The following is a 19785-nucleotide window of genomic DNA, read 5'->3' as shown; positions in this document are numbered from 1 at the left end:
GCTTACCGAGGGTGGACTGTCCCCGTTGAGGCCTGGTGATGGGGGTGGGGGGTACAAAACTGTGAGTGCTGGAGTGTAATGACTTTAAGTGGTACAGCCCACTCAGTGCACATGTGACCCATTCTTAAAATATTTCCACTAAGTTTAAAAACAAAGTCATTATGAAATTGGTTCATAAGGTAGTTCATAAGGGTATTTCAGATGTGGAAAATAGTGGTATATATTACATGCCATATCAAGAGTGCGTACCTTTGAAATTTTTGATACCATTATAAAAATATTTTTAACTGTTGATAATCTGGCTTTAGCACAGGCCAGGGCTTTTAGGTCTGATTCAGTCATGTTCAGGCGCATGATGATCACAGTAATGGAAACCAGTGTGGAAAGTACCTTCATACGTCATACCAGATGGCTTCAATACCCCCCATCGGTCATTCAGACTCCTACAAATGTAGTAGTGCTAGATTGTTGTGTATTATCTTTGGAGGGTTCTCTATAATTGTGTGGTAACTATGTAGTCTTCTCATCCTCACTTGCTTAAATTTTGGTATGGTCTTTGTGCAGCCTACCACTAGTTCCACTGAGATTTTTAATCTTCATCTAGATATTTCTGAATGTTAAATTCTTAGGGCTCTTTACTGTTAAACCAAGTGAAGGACATTCCTAGTCTACCCATAAATCTTGGAGAACAGTTATGGTTTCTGTGAACATGCGTTTTTATCGCTTAATTTAAAAATATTAATTGATCAATTGGTGGCATTAGTGGCACTTTATTATTTTAGCTAACAAAATCATTTTTTAAGAAGTTGTTTTTCCTGCCAGTCTCTCTCATCACTTGGATCTTTGCTCCAGCCAAACTACAGTTCAACATTTTAATATGGAGTTGTACTTTGAACTTTAAGAAAATATATTGTACGTTTATGTAAGATATTTTGTAATTGTTAAAAAAAAAAAAAAAGAGTTACGATTCTTGCCAGTGTTGTCTTGCCTTTAAAATTTCTCTTTCCTGGTTGGGGAAGTAATGTTCGGTAACCTTTTTTACTACGTTTGCTTCTTTGCAAAGCTTTGTTTTTAACAGAATGATATTCTGTGCTAAAAGTACTTATTTTAGAAAGAAAATCATTCAGTCGCTGGTCTTTCATTATCTGTATTGTTTTTAACAGAGTTGATCAAGAGCTTAATGGAAAACAAGATGAGCCAAAAAGTGAACAGTAAGTTTGGCATCTAGTCCACACAAGACTGAAGAATGGGTCAATGAAGCAATGCTCTTTTTTTTTTTTTTTGCATTTATAATGCATTTATTGACCCTTATTTTTATGTAACCCATTACAAATTGACTTGACTTTTTCTTAACGGACTTTTGTACAAGAGACTGTTCACTGCTGTATTGGTTTGCAAATCTCTTGAATTTAGCTCTTTAATAGCTAATTATATTGTAATCATTTTATATTTTATATTGCAGTATCAGAACCACACTTTATATAAAGCGGTTTTTGGATTTGTTTATTGAATGATGCATCTTCGTTCAGTAAAATATTTATATGCATAAATGGTAAAGGAAAGAGATAATATATATTTTTATGTTTTTGAGCAATATTTTTTAATGTATACCGTCTTGTGGAAAAATATGCAGATAAATAAGACCATGATTTTGTAAAGTGCATGTTAGAAATTTTGTTTTTGTAAATGGTTAGATACATTTCCTGGGTAACTTAGAAAATTAAGTTGCTTAGAAGTGAGAGACAGTTAAACTGGGTCTCATGAATGCCCAAAGATCCTGTTTGTTTATGTACATAATCTAAGTAGATTAGTACTATCCTAATTTTTTTTTCACATAATGTATATTGTTCCTTAATTCTGAAGCTCAAATACAAGTGCATTGCACACCTTCCTTTTTAAGCTTAAAGACAAGTCAAAAAGCCATCTTTGGAGCTAGAGAATTTAAGAGATTTGGAATTGGACTGTGTATAGATGTATATATGGAACATTTTATCTTCTGGCCAAAAGTCAGAACTTTATAAAAATCTTAAATTTGTTCACTAATGTGAAATAAGCTGTGTGTCCAGGGTATGACTCCCCGGACCTGGTATGAGTGCTGTGTGCTGTTAGAGAGAATGTGATGAGTTATTTACTGTCACTACTTCCTCCGTAGAAAACAAGGGCTGCTTTTTAAACTGCTCTCAGTGTGGGCACTTTACCAAAATACTTCCATATCAGTTCCTTGTAAATGGTAGGTGTTTGACCTAGTCACTTATGGTATGTTTCCACATTTCTGTTGAATTGTATTTGACAGTACTGTAAATTAGGTTAACTTTGTAAGTCTTAGAGCACCATTGTACTGTGCTGTTTTTGATGACACATTTGATAAAAGTGTATAAACTCCTTGTTTAATTTGATAAATACCTGTACTTTACATTGAAATAAATTGTGCTTGTGCTTCCAAGAACTTAATTATGCACAGAACCACTCTACAACAGCAGCTTTACCACAGGCTGGGGCTGTTAAGTGTGATTCAGTAACGTTCAGGTACGTGAACGAATCTAGTACTGTGTCTGTATACTGGTGTGATCCATACGTATTTGGTAAACTTAATACCCTCCAAGCACACTACTCTGCAGCCCTGCCTCGAAGGTATTTTACACAAGAGTGACCTAGGGTAGCAAAACCGAAGTGGATGTGAGCTAAGTTTTTAAGGTTTATTCTGTTCTAGACTGAACACACATGTGGCTCTTACCATTGCCTTTCTTAGTATGAAGTTCCTGTTACAAAAGGGGGTTTTCCTTTCGTTTTTGTCCTCCTCGGTCATGAACTTGGCGCGCTAACTTAAATCCAGTCGTGGAGATGCTGGGGGCTTCCCAACATGAGAGATTCCTGAGCAGCTTCTTGGTTTATCCTGGATTTACCCTCAGCACCTGTAGGCAGACTCTGAACTAATGCCATTGTGGTGAATAAAGCCAAAACCATTACTGCACAAATCTCAGCGACACTCGTGTTGGGGAAGAGACCACCAACAACTGAGGCATTCCTTCTGAATCCATAGTGTGGGTATTATGGGTAAAGGGTCCTAGTGAAACGTGATCACATTCTTCGTTTATAGAGCATTTTGAGTAGGCTTTCATCTGTGGGTCTTGTTCAAAGGGGCTGAGTGTTTTAATAGGTGGTTTTCCACCATATTAAGTACTCAGTTCTTCTGTTTGAAAAATGCAAGGAATGATTTTAACTCTTTATTGTGTTATTGACTCTTGCTTTTGCAATCATTGTTCTAACTATAGATGCAACTTGTTCCAAAAGTGAAAACTTTCCCTGACTTTTTTTTTTTTTTTTAACTAGAAAAAGCCTGCATTCTACTAGGACATTGACCGCACAATTTAAGCTTAACAGTCTTTAACTCAGAGGGAGGTATGAAAAAATATGGTCTAATAGAGTCTGGCAGGGCAATTGGGTAGGAAGATAAAATAAGGAAGTAAGAGAAAGAAAACTATAAAGGGGTGAAGAGTTAGCTGTTGTCTAAGATGCCACTGAATTTAACCCTGTTGAGGGAAGTACTGCACGTGTGGCTGCTGGTGCTGCTATTCCTGGATCCAGCAAGAAAACATGGCGGGCGACACACAGAATGTGTCAATAAGGAGACGTGGGAGCAAAGGGGAAAAAGACTGATAATACATTGAAATAAATTGTGCTTGTGCTTCCAAGAGTTCATATTTTCCTCTGCTTTCTGTGTCTCCTCATACAGAAGCAGGTTTAAACAGAGAGGGTCAGCAGTTCCACTGCTCAGATGAAAGCTTAGGACTGGGTTCTTTTTCATATTCTGTGGTTGGTATACTTGAATGCAGTCTTCCAAAATGGACATCACTGTCTAGTACACCACACTGAATACTGAAGTCTGCTGATTGACGGGTATATATATCTGTAGCTATGATTTCTTCCACTGTAAAATAATCCCAGAAATTTTTAGAAGGTAAAGGATCCACTTTTTGGTAGAGACTTCCTTTAAATGACTATATAGCATTACTATCTATTTTTATGTGACTGCTCAGGGAATTTGGAAGAGTGCTTGATTTAATGCAGAAGTGGCTTTTTAGATTTAATTGACAGCTAAATTAGGATTTGTTCAGTAGAGGTAGCCAGTTTCCTAATGAGGTTGGTGTGGTTGTATCCAAGATGACAGTAGCTTCATCTTCCCTGTCCCACGTTATATGTGGACAATTGACATCACTCCATCAGAAGGGAGGAGGAGACAGGCTGAAAATAGAGATCACTACACCATTCTACTTTGTTTTGATGCCTGTTCTTTCCCAACCTATAGGTATATTTGAAAAGTGAATCATAAAACAAATGTCAGAGGGATGGGGTAGATGGAAGAATCAATGTACTTAATAAGTTAGGCCCACTATTCTGTTAGAGAGCTTGTCTTAGAGAAGAGGAATTGTGTAGACTGAGTTGCTGGGAGGGTCAGCTGCATGGTGAGAGAAGGGATGGGGAGAGTTATCTATTCCATGCTCTGAGCTGGTACAGAAGAGTTAACGAGTGGCCTTCACGTTCCCCCACCCCTTCCTAAGATTCTGAATGCATTAGGTCAATGATGAGGCCCAGTCATGTAATTTTCCTTTAACCTTCTAAATGTCGGTTGTCATCAAGTTGATTCCAGCTCGTGTGTGTCAGAGTAGAATTGTGCTCAATAGGGTATTCAGTGGCTGATTTTTCAGAAGTGGGTTGCCAGGCCTTTCTTCTCAGGTGCCTCTGGTAGACTTGAATTTCCAGCCTTTCAGCAGCTGAGCACATTAACCGTGTGCACCACCCAGGGACTCCAAAGTTCTAAATAGTAACCGAAATAGGGCGGAGTGTGCAACGGTAAAGAGTGATACTAAAAGTTACGCAGAACCATTGGTTGCAACTGTGTGTGTGTGTGTGTGTGTGTGTGTGATCTCATTTCTTGTTTTGAGAACTAAATTAAAAAAAAAAATGCTATGTAAAAAATCACATAAAGCATTTGATAACAAATCAAGCACCAGACCAAGAGTTTAATACTATGGGGATATTAGGCAGTTGCAGATAACTGTCTAATTTTATAAGACATTCTTAAAAGGGTTAAAATGTGAATTTTGAGATTTTTATGTGTTTTCACATTCATTTTGACTAAGGAGGAATGTGTAAAATACTGTTAAAAACTGTCAGCTGCTCCACTGCACTTTTTGTATACGGGCTGTCTAAAGTTACGTCCCTTAAACAGGTGTTTAAAATTCGCTAGTAAATATTGGTGGTGTTCATGCCCACTGACTTGATAACAGCTGTTGGGACACCATTCATGTAGAACACAATCCGGAGTTTGTTAGAACGAATGCACTTTAATTTCAAAAATACTTTGTTACCACAAGTTCACATGCTGTCATTTAGACAAAATTAATGTAGTGTGATCGTGTTTACAGCTATTCAGGTGATGTTGCCTAGACTAGTCCTGTCAGTTTACAGGGTGAGAAATTCAGTTCTGGTAACTCTGTTTGTAAACTAACTGTTGATGTGGTCCCTATAAGAAATCCTGGGGCTGGTCTGATTTACTAAGGAGATGTAATATTTCGTTTTCCTTTGGCCTGTAAGGAATTACAGTAACTCCTGTCCTGGTTTGTTGCACAGCTTATTTTTGCAACATTAATGACTTTAAATAAATGAATTGGAAATTTTGTTTTTGCCTCATTTTATCACATTTTTCTATTTTCGACTCTGCTGCTAATTTTTTACCCTGGATTATCTTGTAAACCTTTCAGATCGTTTTAGAACTTTACTCTTGTTTCTCTTTATGTAGTCTGGCTGCACCCTGGTTTAATTGTAAACAATGTCTTAACTATAATCAAACTTGGTATTTCACGGTTTAGAATTATTTTAATTGGTGGGGAATCCTAGGGTGAAATCAGTTCAAGAAATAACTCAAAAATAGCATAATGAGAACCTGTTCATAGACCACCTGGGAGGTTCCAGTTCTGGACGCTTGTTTTTGCATTTACTGTTTGCTTTAATCCACAGTTAGCATACCATGCACTGACAAAGGAAATTGGCATTATGTAAACTCGAAATACATATTAAAATATTTGTTACGCGTTAGACACAAAGTTTTAAATATAAATTATCCGAAGTTAAAATTCTTCATTCATCGCAAACTGAAAGCTTGTTGAGGCTAAATGAATTGCAGCCCTGTTTTGAATGGTCAAAGAAATACCCTGCCATAATCTTAAGAATTTGTCTTCGAGTTGCCGGGCCTACATTTCTTAAATTGGGCATCTAACAGTGGAGATTAGTCCCTAAATATTATAATCTCCTTAAAAAGGATCACATAAGCTGGCTTCTGCACCCTGGCTATTGGAAAAGTAAGCCTGTGGGCTATTCTAATGAGCCCTGGTGGCGCAGTGGTTAAAAGCTCGGCTACTAACCGAAAGGTCGGCAGTTCGAATCGAGCAGCCGCTCTTTGGAAACCCTGTGGGGCAGTTCTCCTCCGCCCTATAGGGTCACTATGAGTCGGAAGTGACGGCAGCGGGTTTGGGTTTTAATTTATTTAGCTGTTCTAAGCCAGCTCCATACCCCTCTCTCCACACCCGCCCTTCCCGCGCACGTCGTGAGTGGCGGGCGCAAGCAAGAAGTGGGCGGGCCTCTGAAGTGGTGTCACTTCCGGGTTCCGCGAGCACTTCCGGGTCGTCGCCGAGGGCTGCGGTTTCTGCGGCCGCTGAAGAGGTGGTCTGGAAGGAGGCTCCTGTAGGGCTGCTGTCCGCTCGGCGGCGGGAAGCGCCTTCCCCACAGGTACCGGGTGAGCTGGGGCGGGGAGGGAAAGCCGGGCCCGCGCTCCCTGCCGGCCCCCGAGCTGGGGCTGCGGCTGGGCTCTGCGAGGGGGCTTGAAGGCCCTTGGTTCCGGTGCGCAGGGTCGGCCGGGCACCGGCTTCGCTGCGGGGATGCCCGGGTCGGTACCGACACGGGAGGCGAGCGGCGGGAGACGTGTCAGCGGGGCGCCCACGCGCACCACCCGCAGCTGAGCGCAGCTGGGAGAGGGCGTCAGCCTCGCAGCGGCGCCTGAGCCGGGTGATGGTCTTCAGGCGTCCAGGTTAGCGACCCGGCTGCTTGGTTGGTGGTGGTTGCCGAATACCCAGGGAGCGCGTTCCAGAGGGGTCTCCTTCCTGTGCTTCCCGCGTGTTTGAAGTCTGCCTTCCAACTTTCTTCGTGAGAACTCCGACCGAGGAAGGAATTTAAACTGGGTTGTTTGATCAAGAAGGACGAGGACTGTTTAATCACTTCCGAATCGGTAGCCTTCTAAATTAAATTTCTAAACTGCAAAATGAGGTAGTCCTAAGTTTCTGTGGCTTATATCACGTCTAAAATACGTGAACACTTCACAAAGAATTTTTAAGAATGTGAGTTCGTTCCAGTGAGTAATTTTAACAAATGTTTAGATAACGTATAGCTGTTTTTTCTTAGACTTTTGTCAAGTGGAGCATGACACAAGATTCTGTACTCCTACGTTGTCGGTTTTTTATCTGCTGATTGAGACCTCTTTTCTTGCACTTTTGACCCTTCCTTACCTCCCTCCGCCCCTACACACACCCCACACTTCTTTCCTGATGTTTTGCCTTCACTAATTTATTGAAAAATGTTTCTTTGGCTCCTACTGTGTATCCAGTACTGCTCTAAGTGCCTGATTTACTTCAGCAAACGAACCAGACAAAACTGTTTGCCCTTGAGTAGTTTGCACCCTATTGGAGGAGGCATGCGATAAGTAAACTGTATGATACGCTAGAAGGCGATGGTGCCGTCAGAACACTAGAACAGGATAAGGAGGTTGGGTATGTTCCAAAGTGGAGGTGGGTGTTGGTGTTTAAATATGGTGTACCTGAGCAAAGACTTTAAAGAATTGAGAGAGTTAGCCAAATGATTATCGGGGAAAAGAGCATTCCAGGCAGAAAGGACAAAAGGCTCTGGGCCAGGAGCATGCCTGTCATGTTCAAGGAATGGCAGGGAAGTTAGCCTATCTGGAAAGGGAGTAAGCAAGGGGGATATGAATAGTGGATAAGGTCAGAGGTAATGGATAGCTGGATCTTTGTAAGAGCTCAGTCAAATGGGAGCCGTGGCGGTTCTGAGCAGAAGACAGACATGTCATAACCTGTGTTTCAAAAGATCACCTTGGCTGCTAAATTGCGATGAGTGTAGCAGGGGCAGGCGTGGAAACAGGGAAACCAGCTAGGAGGCAGTAAGCCAAAGGACAGATGACAGTGCTTCACAGCAGGATGAAACAGGGGAGACGGTGAGGAATGGCTGGGTTTCGAATGCATTTTGAAGGCAGAATTTACAGGATTTGCTAGGGATTGGATGTGGTGGGTAAGATGAGGGGTGTGAGGAGTGGAGTATGATTTCCAAGGTTTTGCCTAAGACCATGGAATATGGAGTTATATCAGCTGAGATGGAAAAGATTTCAAGTGGAGTTGGTGAGTACACAGTTGGACCCAGGAGTGAATACAGGCGAGAGGTCTGCACTAGTGTGTGACTGGAAATCATCAGCAGGAGTCTTCAAAGCCGTGAGACTGAATGTTATCACTAAGGAATGTTATCACAACAAGCAGCCGCTGTCAAGGATTTTATCCTGTGACAGTAAGAGTTCAGAGAGAAGAGGCTTAACCAAGAAGGGATGTTGGGAAGGGGGATCCAGTGAGATAAGAGGACAATCCAAAAAGCATGGTGTCCCAGAAGCCAAGTGAAGATCCTTTCTCAAAGGGGAAGGTTGATCAACTGTGCCAGATACTCAGGTCTGGAGAGGATTGAGAACTGGCTTTGGCAGTGTCATAGCTGATCTTGACCTTCTGTTTCTTTTGAGTTCTGGAGGCCAAAAAAAAAAGAAGAAGAAGGGACTGAGTTTAAGAAGAAAATGGATGGGAGACTGTTAGGAGTTCTGCGGCAAAGGGAATAGAGAATTAGGACAGTAATTGGCAGGGGAAATGGATGGAGGTTTTTTTAATCTTTTTTAAGGTGGGAGAAGTATCCGCCTGTTTGTTTGCTAATGAGAATGATCTGTAGAGAGGAGAGATTTGATGGTGAGGGAGAAAAGAAACAGTCAACTTGTTGGAGCAGTTTTCTTGAGTGTGGAAGGACTGATTTAGATAAAAGCATACATCAGATACAGTGACAGGAAGGCGCAGTATATGGGTGTGGATGTTGGTAGGCAGTTAGTTGTGGTTGTGAGAATCTGAAAGTTCGTTGCTTCACTTTCTTCTATAAAGTAGAAAACTTTGTGTCACACTTGGATACATCTGTAATATTAAGATACCAGCAGTTTGACATACCACCAAGTCATTTACTCACACAAGTACTTACTGAATACATATTGCATACTAGGCAGCTGTCCTAGGCGGTAAATATATAACTGAACAAAAGTCTCTGCCTTCATGAAGCATATATTTTAGTAGATAGAGACTTAAAAATAAGCACATATGCATCAGCTTTGATTATTGGTATGAATGAAAACAAAGCAGTGTGAGGAGGAAAGGGGTAATTCGTTTCTATACATTGGTCACAGAACACCTCTTTGATTAGGGGACATTGGAGCAGAGATGAATGCGATGAGGGCAGAACCATGCAGGTATCTTGGAAGAATGTTCACAGCAAGAACAGTCAGTGCAAAGTCCTTGTAGCAAGAACACGCCTGTTGTATTGAAGAATAGCAAGGAGCCAGTCTGACTGGAGCAGAGTGAGGGGCTGAGCAGGGGAAGCTAAGGTCAGAGAGATAGTGGGGCGCCCAGGTCTTGTAGGTCTTGCAAACCATTGGAAGGACTTCTTTTTCTGGGTGAGATGAGATGCTGCCACTGGAGGATTTTGGATGGATGAGTGATGTGGTTTGACTTAACGTCTTAAAAGGCTCAGTGATTGTTGTGAGGGAGTGGCGGTGGGTGGGCAGGGGTAGAAACAGGGAGAGCAGATCACTTAATGGTAATCTTAGTGACATGATGGTGACTTGGGCAGAGTGGCAGCAGTGGAGATGGTAGAAGTTGTCAGAGTCTGGCTATAATTAGAAGGAAGAGCGGAAAGGATTGCCTGGTGGGATAGATGTGTGTTGGGAGGAAGTTATTGATGACTTAAGGTTTTGGGGCAGTGTTACTGGGAGATCAGAGTTACTGTTTACTGAGGTGGGGAGACAGGACAGAGCAGGTTTTGGGGAGTAGTATCAGGAATTTGATTTTATGACAAATTAAATCTGAGATACTTGATATTTCCATCTGTTGTCAACTAGGCAGCTTTATATGTGGGTCCAAGGGGAGAAGTCAGGGCTGGATATAGAAATGCGGGAGTCATCAGCAGATGTTGTTGTGTGCTGTCGAATCAATTCCCACTCACAGTGACCCTGTGTGACAGTAGAACTGCCCTGTAGGGTTTCCTAGGCTGTAATCTTTACAGGATCAGATTGCCAGGTCTTTTCTCCTGTGGAGCAGTTGGTGGGTTTGACCTTTCAGTTAGCAGCCAAACACTTAACCATTGCACCACCAGGACTCCTCATCAGCAGATAAATGGTATTTGAAGTCATAAGCCTGGATGCCTTAGGGCATTTCCATAGTTAGAAATCAGGAAGCTGAGGAGGAACCAGCAAAAGAAAACAAGAAGTGCAGGGGTACCTGTGAGGTAGGAGGAGAGAACTGAGGGTGATGTCCCACAAGCCAAAAAAAAAAAAAAATTTTTAAGAAGGCAGAAATGACTTACTGTGTCAGATGTTACTGATAAGCTGTATAATGTGAAAACTGACTGTTCTGCTGATTTTTACCTGATGATGATTCCTCAAATGTATCTCCTCATGTCATTTCTAGACTGAAAGTGCCACGAGGTCAGCAGTCTTCTGTCTGACATGTAGCAGAAGCTCAGTAACTGTTTGTTAAATCTACTACTGCTACGCTGGTCTAGCCCTCAGCCCTCTCTAATCTTGCCTTCAAATGCATTCTTCACATTGCTGTCCATTTGGCTGGCCTTTCCTGCCTAAAATGCTTCAATGGCTCCCCGTTACCTGCACTGTAAAATCCTGGCCAAAGTCCATCCATGCTTTTCTGTCAGCCTCATCTCCTGACGCTCCCTGTTCATTGTTCCACCCTAATATACAGAACAGTTCTCTCCACAGACCTTATCATTTCACCTTTCTACAGCTTTGTTGTTGTTAGGTGCCGTTGAGTTGGTTCCACTCATAGAAACCCTGTGTACAACAGAATGAAACACTGCCCGGTCCTGTGCCATCCTCACAGTCATTGCTATGTTTGAGCTCATTGTTGCAGCCACTGTGTCAGTCCATCCCTTTCGCTGACCCTCTACCAAGCATGATGTCCTTCTGGAGGGACTGATCCCTCCTGATAGCATGTCCAAAGTACAAGAGACTAAGTCTCACTATCCTCGCTTCTAAGGAGCATTCTGGCTGTACTTCTTCCAAGACAGATTTGTTCCTTCTTCTGGCAGTTGTGGTATATTCAGTATCTTTGCTGACACCATAATTCAGAGGCATCAGTTCTTCTTAGGTCTTCCTTATTCATTGTCCAGCTTTCACATGCATATGAGGCAATTGAAAATACCGTGGCTTGGGTCAGGCACACCTTAGTCCTTAAAGTGACATCTTTGCTTTTTAACACTTTAGAGAGGTCTTTGACAGTAGTTTTGCCCAGTGCAATAAGTTGCTTGATTTCTTGACAGCTGCTTTCGTGGGTGTTGATTGTGGATCTAGGTAAAATGAAATCCTTGACGACTACAGTCTTTTCTCCATTTTTCATGATGTTGCTTATTGTTTCAGTTGTGAGGATTTTTATTTTTTTTATATTGAAGTGTAGTCCATACTGAAGGCTGTGGTCTTTGATCTTTGTCAGTAAGTGCTTCAAGTCCTCTTCACTTTCAGCAAGCAAGGTTGTGTCATCTGCGTATTGCAGGTCGCTAATGAGTCTTTCCCCCAGTCCTGATGCCACATTCTTACTTCATATAGTCTGGCTTCTCAGAATATTTGCTCAGCATACAGATGGAATAAGTGTGGTGAAAGGATGCAGCCCTGACGCACACCTTTTCTCTATGACTTTACTCATCGTATTCTTCAAGCTGAGAAGGACCAGGCAGCGCGTTGTTCTGTTTCACATCAGGTCGCTGTGACTCGGAGCTGACTTGATGGCACGTAACAACAGCAACTTCCTGCGTAAAGGGGTGTCGGCGTCTACGTCAAAACCACAGAAAAATTGTTTTTAAATAGTCCCTGTAGTTCTAAAATTACTGTATAGCAATTTGCAATTACTGAGAGTTGAAATAGTATATGTTAGGATATATGAAGTAGCCTATGTTATATATGTAATTTATAATGTTATAATCTTTTTAACACTTTTATATTAAATTTTTAGGACATCAATGCAAGCCTGAATAAGAAAAACCATTTCTTCCACCTAAGCCATGGCATATCAGTTATACAGAAATACCACTTTGGGAAACAGTCTTCAGGAGAGCCTAGATGAGCTCATACAGGTGGGAGACTAACAATCAAACGTTTTTACTTAGATAGGCCTAATTATTCTGGCCATACCCCTTATCCAGGCAAAGCGGTAAAAGCACTTGGACCATGTGACCCAGCAAGTCAGTCTCCCTGACTGACAGATAACCTCAGAGTCCTGACTACAAGCCACTCATGACACTGCCCGATTGACAGGCCAGAGATCATTCTGTCTCATTTAACAAATAAGTAAAGTCTTTCAAGGTTTAAATTAGCATTTTGAATTTTTATTTCAATATTTAGAGAATTAATCTTTTTACATAGACCTCCCATCTAAGAACATACTGAGTATGTCCGTTTGTTTAGATATGTTTTATGGGCTTCAATAAGATGTATTAAGTTTTTGTTTGTTTAGTATAGGTTCTGTGTTTTTTCTTAAGTCTTTAATGTTCTTCCCTAAGAAGATTTGTGACCTTTGCTTTTTCTCAGTCTCAACAGATCACCCCCCAACTTGCCCTTCAAGTTCTCCTTCAGTTTGATAAGGCCATAAATTCAGCATTGGCTCAGAGGGTCAGGAACAGAGTCAATTTCAGGGTAAGGATGTTTTCCTAAATCTAGAAGCCTGTACTAGTGGTTGTTCCAACAGTGTCTTCAGGGCCCCTACATACGTATCGATCGTAAGAGGAAAAGATATCGGTCTCCATCAGAGTTTGGAACTGGTTTTATAATAAGTAAATTAGACTTACTTTCAAATGTTCATCCATGTAATGTGAGATACAGAGTTGTTTTTAGATTTTTATTCCATTGTGTCACAAATCAGCCTGTGTATGTTTGACTGCCTTCCCTGAAGAGTTACTGAGATTGCAAACGCCTGAGACATTATCTGCAGGATGGAAGGTAAGTGGCAGAGTAATCGCTAAGGTTTAGTTTATGTTTTTCAAACTCTGACCTTCACCCAGTCCAGGGAAGTAAAGAGTCATTTCTAGAACCTTCATGTTGCCTCCCGCCTCCTCTTATTATTTATTCAACAAACATTTGAGGACTTAACACATGCCAGTGATTGTTCTGCACGTCAGGGGCACCGCCGAACCACACAGACGAGGCCCCGTTTGACAGCAGTGAAGGAGTGAAGTCCACGTGTGTTACGTTCACATGAGTAAGGCTCTTGATCAGTTTCACGTGCCTAAAAATTGATCTGAAGTAAAACGTATCTTTAAGACTATAAAGTTTGACCCGTGAATTCTTGACGTTTTCATAGTTACGATTCTGGTAAAATTGGTTTGGTTTGGTTTTTGGATCTGTTTAGTTAGAATTAGAGGTAATTTGACATTTGCATTTCTCTTGAAGAGTGTTTTGTCTGTTTTCCAAAAGCTAAAAATAATTCCTCAGTCTTGACCAGGACTTAACTTTTCCATTCTTGCTTTTTCTTTTCCCCCCTCTGCTCCTCTAGTTCAGGCTTTCATCAGCCTGCCCTTCTCGGTTACAGCACATCTGGTCAATTTGAAGTCCAGAATATTTGCAAATAGCCTTCGTTTTAGTTTGCTGTATATGGCAAAAACAGAAGAGATAATACATTGATAATACCTGATTTTCAAAGCCATATCGATAGATCACATTTAAATATATATTTTGATTTATAATAATTTTTACTGGCCTAGCAATAAGATTAAAGACCCATTGAAAGAATAGCATGTTAATTATTTTAATTGTTAGCTTATTTGAATAAGTAATATGAATAAGTGATATGAATAATCTAATATATAAATAACACGAATAAGGGAGATTATTTAGAAAAATGTTATAAAATCCCGATTATAAGAGTTCAAGTTTTAATAATTTATGTGTTGAAACTTATTTGTAATAAAGTTGAAAGCTATTTACCAAGGGCCTTCAGCTGAATTAAATTTTAGGGAGAAAATTCAGAGTGAATGATATGTATAACTAGACTTAAAGAACATAGTATCGTTTGAGAGAATGTATGCCCCAGATGAAGTCAGAGTAATAATTAGTTAAATGTTACTAGTATTGAGCTTCAAACAGTGATTAATCAAACATTAAAACATTTAATGATTAAGAAAAATAGCCCTCTACTTACACAGTTTCCTTTTTCCTCTCTCTGTTATGATGTTTCTACAATGAACATGTATCGTTAACTTTTGAAGATGTTATTTAAATTAAAAAAAAAAAAGTATTGCCTAGTTGTGAATAGATGTAAAAAATATATATATTTATTAGAGATGCCTTGAATATACAATCTGGCCAAATGAGTGAGTGTTAAAATCAGTAAAATCAGTATTTGGCCAAAACCAAATATTATCATATGAAAGGAACTTTTTGAATATAAAAAATAAATGTAAAACTTTATTTTTTAAAAATTGGTTATTCTTTTAGTGAATATACAATACTTGATACAAAATAGATTCTCACCTTCAATCTAGTAAAGGTCATTTTATTTCATGTTAGCAATGCTAGTTCACCAAACAATTCTGAAAGGATTAGATTATATTATTACGTAATCTCATCTTGTGTTTATATTTTGTAAGATTTGTCAGCTCAACAGTCATCCTGCCGATGTACTCTCTTAATTATATTATCAATATATTTTTAAATATCGGGAAGTATTTAATAATTGTGTACATAAAATTAACTGCTTTGTTTCATAGCATTTTAATTTTACAGTAAAATTGAGTATATACATTTGTACTCCAATTAACTAATAGAATTCTAACATATAAGGTATAAGTCGATTTTTCACTCCAAGTCACATCTAAAATGCTTTGTTTGTATTTGAAAGTGAATATTCATGTACTGACCATAAATCCCAGTGACATGCCTTGTTCCCATTACTGACACAGCTAACACCAGTGGATATGAAAATAGCCTACACACTCCCAGGGCATTGATTATACATAAGTTTAGGGATGTCAGAAATGAACATTGAGGTTGGCATTTGGCTGTTTGCCTTCTAAGTCTCAAACTGTAGCCAATGAGCAAATCTAATTTAGTGTATTTTTTACATTCACAGTTTTGTGTCTTTTTTTCCCCTTTAGCATTGTATCATAGATGGTTTGTCGTACATTAATTTCTCACCGCTCCACTGAAACTACTCTTGCCAAATTACTGCTTTATCTCCTGCACAGTTCGTGATATTGTTGATGATTCTCTTTTTTGAAACCCGTTCGTCTTGAACCAGATCCTGTCGTAACTTTTCTGTTCTCTGCCACCTTCCTCTCGCCTCCTCTGTGGTTTTCTTCTGTCTCTGCCTATCACTTAATTGTTGGTGTTCCCTAGCGTTGCCTAGGGCGCTTGCACATCCTTTTCTCGACTGATCTCATCCAACCCCAAGGCTTTAGCTAAATTCGCTATGTTCTGTCTCCTGTGCTTTCTCTTAAACTGCAGCTGCTTATTGGACATCATGACTCAGATATGTCTCACGCTCAGCAACTCCCAAGTTTAGTTTTCCTCCTAAATCGACTTTTTCTGTGAATGCGTTGTTCCTGGAGCCAAAAACTTAAGAGTTACCTTAGATCCATCTCTCCCCACTCCACCCCACCATATCCAGTTAGTTGCCAAGCCCTGGAAGTTCTGCCTCTTAACGTCTCTCCAGTTCTGTTGACCCCTCTTTCACCTCTCTGATTCAGATTCAGCCAGCTGAGATGCCTCAGCCTCTCAGGGTGTCTCCTGCGCCAGTCATACTCTCCTCTAATCCATTTTTCAAGCTATCACCAAAAATGCAATCTGATCCTGGGACTCCTGCTTCACCTCCTTCACCGACCTCCCGATGCTCCTAGGATAGGGCTCTCCATGGTCTCCTTTGCCTGAGAGCTGGCTTTGGAACCTACCGCCCTGCTCCACCTCTTTCTCTTCCTTTCCACTGTCCCGCCTCACCTTTGATTAACTCTTAACCATTCTTCAGGCTCTGTGCTGTGTCCTCCACACCCTTGCGTGCCCCTGCTGTACTCCCATTGCAGTCAGTGGCTCAGCTCCACAGCACTGTTCTGCTCTCATTGCCCTATTCTTCCTTAATCATTCTCACTTTAGAGGACGTTTAGATGGAATCCAATTTTTGCTGTTACAGGTAACACTGCAGGGAACATTTTTGTGCTTAAAGCTTTTTTCTGAACTGAGGATGATTTTTTAGGCATGTAAATGTCTTCACACATACTGAATTTCATGGCTGAGTGTGGTGTGCATGTGTCTCACAGGTCTTGATTGTATTTTGTTGATGTCTGTCCTTGCACTTTCACTACACTCCTTTCAAAATTTCCAACTCTGAAAAAAGAACTTTTTATTAATTAAAAGAGCATCAGTTGCATGGGGCAGTAAATGTTGGTGGCTGATACAGTGATGCATCTAGCACAATCACAAGGTTAAAATTAATCTGTGTTTCTTGGAAAGCCCTGCTTCTGAAAAGTTGAGAGAATTAACACACACAATAAAAAGGTAATTGTCGGGTGCTGTTGACTCCTAGTGACCCCATGGGACACAGTAGAGCAGCCACGTAGGGTTCTAGGAGGCTGTAATCTTTACAGAAGCAGATTGCCTGGTGTTTCTCCCACAGAGCCGCTGGGGGGCTTGAACTGCCAACCTTTTTCAACCGCCAAGCCAATAACCTTTTGCATTACCAGGCCTCCTTTCAATAAATACGTAGCTTTTAAAAAGTGTTTCTATAAAAGATTCAGTGAACTTTTGCAGTTTAGCCACATGAGGGCAGTAGAAATACAAATTCAGGTTTCCACTGAGCTTGTCTTCAGATCTGAGGTAAGTGATGTGCAGACCCTGCAGTGCTGAAACAGTCCACTAGTTAAAATATCGTTCAGCTCCTAGTAAATGAATCTAGGCTCTGTTGGTGTGCGTGTGTTTTTTTAAGTAGGTGATATGATTAGAATTAAGGAAAATCTTTAAGTGTTAAATAATCATACATATACTGTTAAGAATTATGTACTTGGTAGCTGAGTTCTCTTACATTGGAGAAAAATGTGAGGGAAAAAATGACTTCATGGTATGTCTAAATGTTTTGTTTTAAAGGGCTCTCTAAATACGTACAGATTCTGCGATAATGTGTGGACTTTTGTTTTGAATGATGTTGAATTCAGAGAGGTGACAGAGCTTATTAAAGTGGATAAAGTGAAAATTGTAGCCTGTGATGGTAAAAGTAAGTGTTCGCCTCATTACTGTGAAAGCCAAACTCCTTGAAATCTTGTTTTTATGAACCTTTAGAAAACCTTTATCTGAACAGCCTCCCTCTAGAAACCTGGCACCTGTCCCAGCTAGCCTCTGACTCCGGAGCTCAGACAGCCCTGTCTGACCTTAGTGTGCACACTGCACATGCCGTGTGGGCTGCTTCCACAGTTAAACCTGCGTTAGTAAGCTTCTCTGCCTTACTTCAGTTACAGATGCCCAGTGTTTCTCAGCCTTTCACAACCACGTTTTCCTTTTAAGGGAGTGATGATGAATTTTGACAATTTATCCTCTGGTTTTTGTGTTACTAGGTACCTATACATTTTATAGTTTTTAAAAAGTGATTATTTAAAAGCAGATTGTAGTTAGCCGTGAAAACCCTGGCAGCCATAATGGTAAACATTCAACCTGGTACATTTGTGCAGAACCTGTTCCTAGGAAGTTAGCTCTGCTTTCTGTTCCATAGTGAGTCGTTTCCTTTTGGCTAATTATATTTTAAATATATACTTACCTTCACTTTATTTTCTGAACTTTTCGTGTTTAAAGCAGCTCTTCCTGAAATTAAATAGAGAAGACGGTCATTCTTCAGGAAGGGAGTTTTGAAAAGGAAAAACAGAGAAATATAGAAAGTGATGCCCTCCATTTCTCAGATTATTGATTGAACTTTTTGTTTTATATATTGGATTTCAAAAGGTATGTCTAGTCATTGAAGAAATGCAGAGACTACAGAAAAGCACGCAGAAGAAACATCATATGTAAACACCCCAAAACCAAAAGCCCATTGCCTTCGAGTCAATTCTGACTCATAACAACCCTATAGGACAGAATAGGACTGCCTCATAGGGTTTCCAGGGAGCAACTGGTGGATTTGAACTGCTGACCTTTTGGTTAGCAGCCGAGCTCTTTAACCACCGCACCACCAGGGCTCCTATATGTAATACCACCTGTAGATAACTTACCACTTTTAATATTTTACTGCATAACATTCTATTATGTATGTTTTTATAGCAATGTATATGTATGTGTTTACACACATTTGTAAATATATCATTTTTCATACATAAGACATTAATTATTATTAAGCCTCATTTTTAATGGATGTATAAAATTATGCCTTTAGTCCTTTTTAAAGAAATAGTCTGTTCTAGGCATCAGAAAGTCTCAAAAGTCTCAGAAAGTTACGGTGATTTGTACCTTTCAGAAGGTTAATTAGGAACAGTCATTCTAAGAACTTTAGACGTAGATGACTTTTGAATACAGTCATCAGATCCTTGGGTATTTTTTGTCATTACAAGGAGCAGTGTAAGTAAGAAGTGAGTAAAGAAGGTCTCTGAGCAACCTGAATAACATCACAGCATCCATGTAAGATTTGTATTTTACTCCTAGGAGCTCCCGTCTGGGAGTCCTTGGAGTGTACTGCCTTTGCTGAAAGATGTAAGATACTGGTTTTTCCAAACCTCAGTGGAGGAGAAGGAGCAAATCCATAGCTATGGCGGTGGCTCCTGAGGAGCTTCTCTGGCTTACAGCACTGTGTAGTGCTGGGTCACCAACGAAAAACCCCGTGAGCACTCAGGGAACGCTTAGACTGTGTTCCATGTACTCTGTATCCGCAGAAAAGAATGAAATCTTAGAAATTTGTCTCCAGAATTAAAGTATAAATGGTTTGGCATTTACAGACAGGTAAGTCTGAGTAATGAAGAAGATAGCATTCCTCAGTGAGGCCAGATAAATGAGGTGCTGCCGTAGTAAGCTCATTTCATTTCCGAAGTCGGCTTTCTGAGATAAAGTTGAGTTCCTAATAAAGAAGCTAGTATTTGGATCTGTTTTCTTCCCAAGACCTGTCTTTAAATACAGTTCTCTTCTAATTATTTGTTATGGTTCTTTTTTAATTTAAAATTTGGGAGACAGTAGAGGACCTAGAAAAAAAAGTGTGGTTATATAACAGTTACCTGAACAAAATGTAGTAAAACTAGGTTTTTCTCTAGCATGAAGGTGGAGAGGGAAGCATTGTCTTTTTCCTCAGGGGAATTAAATTCTCAGATACTTCTGTCATCAGCTTCCCTCTTCATCCTTGCCTCCTCTTCCTCCCCACCCCTCAAACCACCACCACCATTAGTTCCTGTTCTCTGTGTGTGTTTAAATAT

The 19785-nt window shown here is 40.3% G+C and overlaps 2 protein-coding genes across 5 annotated transcripts in view; both read left to right on the top strand.

The window, feature by feature from the left end:
• BNIP2 (BCL2 interacting protein 2) overlaps positions 1-5679 on the top strand; it is a 25189-nt gene extending 19510 nt beyond the window's left edge. For both annotated transcript variants that reach the window (XM_023729692.1, XM_004374618.3), the window contains one exon: positions 1164-5679. In XM_023729692.1, coding sequence (XP_023585460.1) covers positions 1164-1215 — 52 coding nt within the window. In that variant the 3' untranslated portion in view covers positions 1216-5679. The remainder of the gene's footprint in view (positions 1-1163) is intronic.
• A 973-nt stretch (positions 5680-6652) lies between these two features.
• Positions 6653-19745, top strand: GTF2A2 (general transcription factor IIA subunit 2). 3 transcript variants are annotated; one of them, XM_023729689.1, is made up of 4 exons: positions 6653-6786; positions 12375-12495; positions 12950-13054; positions 17489-19745. In XM_023729689.1, the coding sequence occupies exons 2-4, from the start codon at positions 12424-12426 to the stop codon at positions 17654-17656; spliced, it is 345 nt and encodes a 114-aa protein (XP_023585457.1). In that variant the 5' UTR covers positions 6653-6786; positions 12375-12423; the 3' UTR covers positions 17657-19745. The 3 variants fall into 3 exon arrangements, with proteins under 3 accessions (XP_023585457.1, XP_023585458.1, XP_023585459.1); XM_023729690.1 differs by having other exon boundaries at positions 6708-6793; XM_023729691.1 differs by lacking the exon at positions 6653-6786 and adding an exon at positions 7077-7282.
• Positions 19746-19785: the final 40 nt, after the last annotated feature.

This window comes from Trichechus manatus, unplaced genomic scaffold (genome assembly GCF_000243295.1).
Source record: "Trichechus manatus latirostris isolate Lorelei unplaced genomic scaffold, TriManLat1.0 scaffold00030, whole genome shotgun sequence".
NCBI classification, from domain to species: Eukaryota; Metazoa; Chordata; class Mammalia; order Sirenia; family Trichechidae; genus Trichechus; species Trichechus manatus.
This window is presented reverse-complemented; position numbering and strand designations above follow the sequence as displayed.